Source organism: Pseudomyrmex gracilis, unplaced genomic scaffold, assembly GCF_002006095.1.
Source record: "Pseudomyrmex gracilis isolate BER0280 unplaced genomic scaffold, ASM200609v1 scaffold_10, whole genome shotgun sequence".
In the NCBI taxonomy this organism is placed as follows: domain Eukaryota; kingdom Metazoa; phylum Arthropoda; class Insecta; order Hymenoptera; family Formicidae; genus Pseudomyrmex; species Pseudomyrmex gracilis.
Window position 1 is genome coordinate 502,233 of NW_018020594.1, and position 9,469 is coordinate 511,701.

General features: G+C 36.2%; 2 protein-coding genes across 4 annotated transcripts in view; both read right to left on the bottom strand.

The window, feature by feature from the left end:
- The window catches only part of LOC109862376 (ecdysone-induced protein 78C-like), a 57,401-nt gene extending 50,677 nt beyond the window's left edge, over positions 1-6,724 (bottom strand). For all 3 annotated transcript variants that reach the window (XM_020442423.1, XM_020442414.1, XM_020442420.1), the window contains exons 1-2: positions 6,296-6,724; positions 3,007-3,098 (exon numbers count right to left, since the gene is read on the bottom strand). In XM_020442423.1, coding sequence (XP_020298012.1) covers positions 3,007-3,098; positions 6,296-6,384 — 181 coding nt within the window. In that variant the 5' untranslated portion in view covers positions 6,385-6,724. The remainder of the gene's footprint in view (positions 1-3,006; positions 3,099-6,295) is intronic.
- A 481-nt stretch (positions 6,725-7,205) lies between these two features.
- On the bottom strand, positions 7,206-9,329 carry LOC109862400 (probable deoxyhypusine synthase). The gene is made up of 7 exons (XM_020442445.1): positions 9,109-9,329; positions 8,701-8,975; positions 8,403-8,621; positions 8,075-8,267; positions 7,898-8,001; positions 7,703-7,828; positions 7,206-7,618 (listed from the first exon to the last, which is right to left on the bottom strand). The coding sequence occupies exons 1-7, from the start codon at positions 9,215-9,217 to the stop codon at positions 7,490-7,492; spliced, it is 1,155 nt and encodes a 384-aa protein (XP_020298034.1). The 5' UTR covers positions 9,218-9,329; the 3' UTR covers positions 7,206-7,489.
- Positions 9,330-9,469: the final 140 nt, after the last annotated feature.

Here is a 9,469-nt window from a genome sequence, read left to right on the forward strand (position 1 = left end):
TTTCTCTCTCCCTCTCTTTTTCTCGCTGTGTACTTGTGTGTTAACATTATGCGAGCCGCGCGCTGCATTTCCCCTCATCGAGCTTTCGCGCTGCTGCTGCTGCAGTTTATTCGCAAATATAAACCGTGCGCTCTCTCTTTACCTCTCTTTTACTCTGTTGCCTTTTCTCATTTTCTCTCTCTTTCTTCGAGTTTCGAGTAAAAGATTAGTATTATTATTTGCAAAGTTAATAGTAATTATATTGATGGAGAGAGAGATTTCAGTTTATATTTTATAACCGAGACAAATCGGAGTTGTTTTGATCTTAAAAGAGAATGTACAAGAGAGCGTATTACTTTGTTACTCAAAAAATGTTAATACAAGTACTAAAACTTATGAATAATTTTTGACAAAATTTTATGAAAAATAAGATCTTTAATTTCTGACGAGCAAAATCTTTGTTAGTTTTGTTTCTTTTTGTGTTCTCGGAATTTACTAAGTAACGAGAGAAGCTAGACAAGAAGATGAAAATTGTGTAATACAGAAAAAATATATCAATTGTAAAACAATTATTACGAAATAGTAACTATAATAAGTAGATGTTCAGTCAGCGCTTCGCTCCATTGTGCGCTCTTTCACGTACGTTCTTTCACGTCCGACTGCAAGATCTCTCTCTGTGGAAGGTGAAAGTTATGATGACATAATCGGTATTGGATCAACTCGATGTAATCAACACGTGGAAAAAACCGCGTAAACACAGTATTTCGTGCGATAAAATTAATTGCTAACATTAATAACGAAAAGTCGAAAAAACTTTCGCAAACGTCCGTACTTATCGGATGCAAAATTGGAGAGAAGAGTTTAATAGACTAATCTATATAGTAATCTGCGCAGTGTATCTCTTAATTAAAGGAAACGCGGAACACACACACACACACACATAAATCGTGGAAAAGCTCGATCGTGGTGCGACGGCTAGACGCCTCCTCATTCAGCGCTATACTGTTATAAGTTTATAGTCATAATTATAGAGTGTCGGCTCTTATGCAATGTGATAATAATATATCGTCATCTCCGCGACCTACATAATGAGATATTCTTATAACGTAAATGCGTCCTTAACCCTTTCATTGCTGAGAAACGCGACTCGATTTATGGTTGTAAATGTAATCAAAGCATCAAACTGATGGCGAATTTTATTTTTTTCTCCATTGTTACATAGTTTATTTTTTGTCACTTGTTGAATCCTTGTTTTTGTTATATGTGTACATATATACAACATTGTGTGTATATATATATATATATATGTATATGTATTTAACAACAATATATATTTTATTTGACGGATTATTATTTTATATCAGATACTCTCTTAAGATACTTCTACATCGAATAAAGAGACTACCATGTTTGACCTATCCCATAAAAGAGCCGAGAAACACATTGACCTTCCAACATAAACGGAACTCCCGACGGCTAATTGACTATCAACTAGAGAATTTCTCGGATACTCCAGAAATTCTCCCCGAACGGCCAATTACCTATTAGGACGCCCGTCTTATACCGATCACCAGTGACCAGAAAGCCAATTTTGGGAACGCATTTGATTTCACGGTTTCTCAAACGTTCGAGGGATGAACGCGGAGTATAAAAAGAAAGCAAAAGAAAAAGAAAGATAGACAGAAAATAAGAGAGAAAGAGAGAGAAACAGAGAGGGAAGGGGAAAAAAGAGAATAAACAAAAAAATGTCAGCTTTAATCAAAGCGAAGCGAGCGAGAGGGACTTCCGGTTGCCTAGATCTTCCGGCGCGCAGTAAACTGTTCCGGCGCGATGTGAAGCCATGGGAGAAGAGAGGTGAAAGGGGAGGGGTACACAGTATGTAGTAAAGGGTTTGTAGCACGCAGAGGGTGGTGGTTGTGGATTTGCACGACGAGAGAGAAGCAGCGGGGGCTGAAACGGGGGATAGGGGGTCTGAAGAAAACACATAATAGGGTGGGGCGCTTTGCTGCCGCTTTTGAATCGATCCAACGCCACAGCTACAGCTGGAACCTCATCCCCTCGCGCCTGACAGCGGTGCTCATTCTCTGCCCCTTTCTCTTCCTTTCTTTCTCTCTCGTTCTCTTTCTATTTCTCTATTTCTTTCTCTCTCTTTCTGTCTTCTCTTTTTCTCTGTCATTCTGTTTATCGTCACGCGAGCACTCTTATACGTTGCCTACTTCCTAATGACGGATTCTCGCAATAATTGGGCGCGGTACGTGAACTTTTTCTCCCCGATAAAAATATTCACGGAGTTTGGTTACTCGCCGCAAAAGTTTTGTAACTTTAGAACAAAAATTAAGTGAAAAAAAGAATGTTTTGCTTTACATCTCTTCCCTTAAGCTTTTATCTTCGCGCGCGTTATAGCTTGTACAATATATCTCCATTAAACTATTAAAATTCTTTTCAGTTTTGCATCTTTCTCGTAATAATCCTCTAGCTTTTGAGGTAACTTTCTTCTTCTATTTACGTTCTTGCGCTTCTACGAGCACGACCGGTAGAAGTGCATCTCCGAAACGTCGTAATAAAAGTAAAGTAGGTCTAGTTCGCAGGAATGGGAATGGTTACTTTGCATTGAGTAAGAATTCTCGCAGAATATTTTGAATGAAATCTATGTACGTATATATGTACGTATGCGCATGCAATGTGCGGAATTTGACTGACAATGAATTAAGCACGCTCCTCTAATCTAGTTGTATGCGAAGAGAAGACCGGTTTCATATGACATCGATTAAAAGAAATTGCATCTCTCTGTGCTCTTCCCTCGTATTTTTCAAATTAAATTACATGAAATGCGCAATATATATGTATATAATATCCCAATCTCTCTATTAAAAGTTATAAAAAGTTTTCTAACTCACAAAAAAGAAACATTATTTCTTCAAGTATCTTTTTTATGTTATTTTAAATAACATTTTCGCAAATATATTCAAACATCAGGCCGAGAGCACTTCGAATATGTGCAGCTTGTAATTATTTTCAAGAACTCACCGTTGTTGTTGCGTACAATGGAACCAGGACTGGTAGCCTCCAGAGGACTGCTCGGCTCGTCCTTCAAAGGACTCATTGGCTCTCCCTTCACGCTAAAATGAAGAGACATCTATTATGTATCTGGACGAAAGACGCGAGGCGATATTACACGGAAAGTAGTTCAAGTTCGAAAGGACAATCGGCATTATTCTCGCTGTAGCTCCATTTGACGCTCGATACCGCCGGGGCACAAGCCTTGGAACGGTGCAATAAAAGGTTGACCCAGTTTTGCTTACAATTCCCACACCAGATCCGGTTTTACGAAAAATTAATCAAGCCGAAAAATGAGCGGCGAAGAGCTAGAAAAATTGGCGATTTTTACATGCATCTGTCTCTTTGCGAACAATTCGCGCGATTAACGGTCGCTGTTTATTACGATATCGCGTCATCTGTGCAAGAAATCTTTACAGTTCTCGATGTGTTCTATACTTTTCCACGGTAAATTTTGAAATTTAACATTGGTGTTCAAATCGTTTTATAATTTAGACTATTAATTGATACCGATTTCACAGTCAAAAGGGGAAAAAAGAATGGTTGATATCATTTGTGATACTCATGTGTCGGCCGCTATTCCTAGTATCGTCGATAATTATCTTCTTTGGATAGATAGAATAAAGTGGGTCAACCGAAAATACCCCCGCGTATAGATATCCGATCATACGCGTCAGATTTTGTCTTTATAGCGTGATTTCGTGTCTTCGATCAAGCAAAGAAACGTCATAAATTTGTGACAAAAAAATATTTAAAAAAATTAATATATTATAAATAGAAGTACAGCAAAAAATGTAGATCAATCTTTTGTCAAGAAATAGAAATTCTGAAATAATTTTTTTAATGCAATCTGTTTTTGAAAGAAAAAACTATTTCATCAAATGCAACTTTGTATAAACTTTGTATGTGTCCGACACGATTCTTCAAATCTCATTATACGTTACGAATTATGTATAAGAGTTATATTAATTCATGCGACATGGAAAAGTACTTCGATAAAATTATGATGAAAAAATAAAAAAAACCACGTAGAAAAAAAAGAAACTTCATCTCCTGAATACAGCAAAAGTAGATGTTTGTTCTCTGCAATACTTTTTTTTCTTTCTTATTTACAAATGTTTTATGAAAAGACAAGTTTATTTTTTTACTGAAAAAGATTCATTATTAAATGCGGCAATTTTTAAACCAATACTGAAATAATTAATATCAAAATTATCATTGGATTATTATTTGAATTAAATTAATAGAACGAAATTATATTCTGAATACATATAAATTTTAATTAAAATCAATAAATCACTTTGAAATGGAATAGGTTAATTTTGGGGAAAGCTCCTACTTGCAGAGAGAAAGTGAGAGAAAGACACACATACACACAAACACACATACACACGCAAAATGTATTAAAAGATTGAAAAACTGTACTAAACGATTTACATTTTAACAATTTATGTGCGGACGAAAGGTGCCAGGAGAGACATTTGCGTATTTACTCGCAATTACAGAATAATCCGCCCATTCCGCATCACCATGCGCGCTGAATTAATTAGTATTGATTATTCGATACCATTGAGCCTGTATATAGCTAGCCGCTTTATTCATTTACCAAGCAACTGCGGTACAAAACGACATCAAGCAATCTGTATGTAAAATACAATAAAACACTATACTTATTGCAACATCATATACTTAGAAGCAACTATAAAAAAACGATATAAAAGTCACTTATTCTTTATTAATATCTCGGGTAAAAAATTACTAAGAACCCTTCGATTAATTTTTTAGGTCGATATAATTGTAAAACAAAAAAATTGAGCTTAAAACCTATAATTTTTTATGTTATTTCTGATGATTCTTTGCAGATTGAATGTTCGTTACGTTGGATTATGTTATTAACCTCCATTATTAATAAAAAAAAAAAATATTTTTTTTTACGTATTTATATCAAAATTTAAAAATTTCGCAAAATTGTAGCTTCAAAATTCAGAGACGTGTCACGGTGATCTGGCTCTCACGTCCCAAGAAGTCGACAGAATGGATTTAAAACTTTTTTCAACTGCAAAATTCTGCAAATTTATCCGGCTTTTGGATCGGTTGCTTTTCGCTATACTTGTCATGAAACATGGATGCTAGCCTCTAGGAGATCGAATATTCGCCACGGTGCGGCCCCGAATGGCTCGTTGTGCGCTTCGCTACTTGCATTTTTAAATCAACAGAATGGAGGAGCGAGCGCGCGGACTGGACGCTAGAGCGAGAGACGGCTGCACTTAATGCGTGCATTATTAATTGACGCCCGCGCGTATATACACCTGCGAATATGCGAACTTGTGCGAGACCCTTTACAGCCCTGCTGCCGAATCACAATATCACGCGCGCACAAACGCAAAATATTGTATCTTCTGAAGATATCACATTGTTCACAAGCGCATCGTCGCACTGTACTTTGAAAGCGCCACAATTGGTCCAACATGAGCTCGAACAGCAATTGTTTTCCTTGCAAATGTTGAAAACATTGTATGGAAATGTTTTACGACACTATCTTTTTAAACTTAGCACTTTTTGACAGTATTAACATAAATTTGTGTGCGAGTGATAAGAGATGTGAAAAAATTGCGTGCGAGAAATTCAAATCTAGTATGTATCTATTCAAATGAAGTACATTTCACGCGTATACACACACATAACTTTAGATTTTAGGCAGTGCGCACGGATATCTAATCGGCGAAGTAAGTTATAATGGCAAGTACGACTATAGTAGCGATCACATGATCAACTAATATCATGCTCACTATGGTCACAAAGAAAAAGAAAGTAATGTACGTTATAATGTTATATTACACGTGTTTGTAAAGTGTTTTTTTTTTTTTTTTTTTTTATAGTTCAGTTTTTCTATCGCGGGAAGAAAGAAAAACAAGGTCAAATTCTAGGAAACGCTGTGTACTCGTACAGTGCGTGTGCGCGTAAAAATTAGGTTTGTCTTTTCTCTACACTCTTGTAGTTTTTCTTTCTCTCTTTCTTTCTTTTTCTTTCTTGACTGCTCGACGCTATAACGAGGAAAATAAACTTCTTTTTATTGCGCGTACATCGTATAAATCTCTCCCGACACGAATTTAATTTTTAATATAATATATTGAAGCTCACCTCCGACGATCACACATAAAATAAAACGCAGTGTTTTGAAATCTACCGATAATAATTGAACCAATCCAAGCCTATCGAAATGATGATTTTGCGTTCCGCGAGTTGTAAGATCTCTCACCTGATGAACGTGAAATCCGCAGAAGGGCTCGACGGTCTCGGCGAGGAGCTCGCGGTGGACGCTGAATTTGTTTCCTCCACGTCCATCATCGTTCATTGCCGATGACGACCAGCACCACCACTACTACCAACACCACTACCGCGCTGCGATATTTCGCGATATCTCGCGAGAGAGGGAAGATTGATAAGAAAGAGGAGCACCGCGACGATTACGATTCGCGATGTTGACGACTTGCGAGCGGATCGGCAGGGTTTTATGACGGTAACAACAACGATAACGACAATGACCATCAATAGCTGCGTTCGGCCGATGTTATCTCGAACAGTCGATTTCCACGCGGGACAAAGAAACAGAAATCATAAAATCAAGGAAGCTTGAGCCGTGTGTGATTAGGGGAATCTGGGGTTGGTTTAATGCCCGGCGTCCGCGAGCGCGGGCTTACGGGTAACAACTGGCGAACGTCCTACCACCCTCATCGCTTCCATGCGGCGCGGGGCGCCGTGACGCCTGGCGAACCTGCGCCCCCGACACCTGCCGTGCAGGCACACAAACGTTGCGCAAGCGTCGCCGAGCGTCGCGGCGCTCCCGAAATCGAACATTGACGACGCCGAGGAACGTGAATTCCACATGCGGAATCCTTGAAACGGAATGGGAACGAGAAACGATAACAATGTGTGCCAATACTTGATTTTACTTTAACTTTTGAACTGTAAATAATTAACTTCTTCTAGAGAGCATAAATTAATTTTAAATTAATTTCAAATTCAATAAAATATCGACTTCTTGGGTTTTTCAGGATTTTGAATCTGTCTTTTATTTTTTTCTTTTTTGAGAAATTTATTTTAATACATAATGTTTATAATTGTATGTAATTATATTGTATTACATAGTATATATATTATTATTATTGTATTACATATGAAGACCACAAGAGAAGAAAGAACTTGATAAGTCAATCTTTTTGATTGTGTTTTTGATGTTATTTGATAGTTAAAATGGAGTTTTAATTATCCAAAAAGAACGAGAAAGGAAAATTCTTGATAGATTCTGAGATATTTAAATTTTATAAACCATTTTTATAAAACGTGTAACAGAAATACATACACGTTTCAAACTTTAAAATCGTTCTCTTCTAAAATTACGAAAATGTGACTTATCAAGTACTTCCCTTGTAGTCTTCATATTATATTTACCTTATTTTGTCTCCCCGTTTGAATCAAGTGCAGTGCTAGATTTACTTTTGGTGTTTTCCGAATAATGGTAGTATCTTCCAAAAGTTTCTCCCACCAATAATGGAAATATTAGAGTAGCGTCAGCGCATACCTGAAATATAAAATAACAGCGTTGCTTGATAATTTTAAATAACTGCTGTTCTGTGTGCATGGAAGAGATATTGTCGCGAGTTACTTTAACAGGTGCGGCGTCTTTCCGAATTTTTCCCCAGGAAATTGCTTCTTCAGGTCGAGCACCGCTGTCGCTGCCGTCAAATTCTGACGAAGTATTGATGAAAACAGCGTAATCTGCACCGTTTCTCTGTTTGTAAAATATAATATCATTGTGTGTGCAATATAACTCACATAATATGCTGAAAAATCACTTTACCATGAGGTTAGCGTTGCAAATGTGATGCTTTATCACACCACTTCCGACGATTATTATGCCACTCTTCAGTGCCTTCATAGCTATTCTATTCAATCTCTTCAAATCTAAAAAATTTGAAAATCAAACATAAATAAAATTATAAGACAACAAAATGTGTATTAAAACATTAAAACTAACCCGCAACTATATCTAGTACAAGTCCTGGATTTTTGTACGAATGAAAGAACATCATGTCACCAAGGCTGCCATCAGTTAAGGCTGGACAAAATACTGGAATCTTATTTTTCGCAGCCCAGTAGTAAATTGAATCTTCGTGATTGATTTCCTCACCTAATCTCGTTATCATTTTAGATGGTGTCCACAAAGTTCCCTAAGTTTAACCATAAAAATATAACTCTATATAAAACTATAACTCTATGTAATAACTATATAACTCTATCTAAAACTTTATATATAAATTTGTATTTTGTGTATAAACAGTATTCTTTATCAAAAATTTACATACTTTCTCCTTCTGTTCGGTAACCATTGTGTCTAATTTTGGCATCACCCAATCTTCAAACAAACAATAATTATCATTTGGCACTATTAAATTTCCTGTCCTATTAAGTCCATTTTCCCTGAGTTGTCTGTCATTTACATAGAAACTTCCAATGTATGTGGGTGCCATACATTTTATGAAATCTTCCTCTATTCCACCAGCTGTAGTAACAATGCAATCTACCTAAGAATGTTATATTTAGCATCAAAAAATACTTACAAAAAAGATCTGCTAAATAAAACTATCAAATGTATAAACGTACAAATTTATGTTGCACAAGAAATCGTATAATTTCTCTCACACCACTGGATACCATGTTTGATGTATATCCTAGAAATATTGTACATTGAGACTTTCGTTGTATAAATTCATCATCTTCTACTGTGTCTATTTGATCTTCTGCAAGAGGTATATGCCTTTGTTGTAGCATTTTATTTATTTCTTCGACTGCTAGTGCAAAATTTGTTGCTTGAAAGCCACAATGTAACATATTTTTAAATAATTCATGATAATCAAGTCCTTTATTGAAATCGTAACCTAGAAATATATACCTTTATTATCATTATTGTTTCTATAATAATAATAGTAATACTTGTACTAATAAACTAATTATTATTATACCCTAACCTACTAATTAATTATCGTATTATAAAATATATTGAAAAATTACCCTTTACTGTTACTGTACCAGCTGGAAGAGAAGTACTAGGCGTCAAGACAGCAGATTTTGCCAATTCTTGTGCCTTATCAGGTATATTTTCTTCTTTTTTATCATCCATAACAATATTTCTTGTAACCTAACCTTCAAAACTTATATATGTATATGATATGTATACATAGGTATATTCAATAATTGGCTGGGTTCAGCCAGAGAGAAAACTGATGATAGCAGAGAGAAGCCTGAAGGCCGAAGCACAGACATTTGCATAACGCATAAGACTAGATCCTCATGCAGACACCGGCGCTTTGACACCGAGCGTTGATTGGTGGAAAGCGGATGGTAAGGATAAAGGCAACCCTAATTTACCATC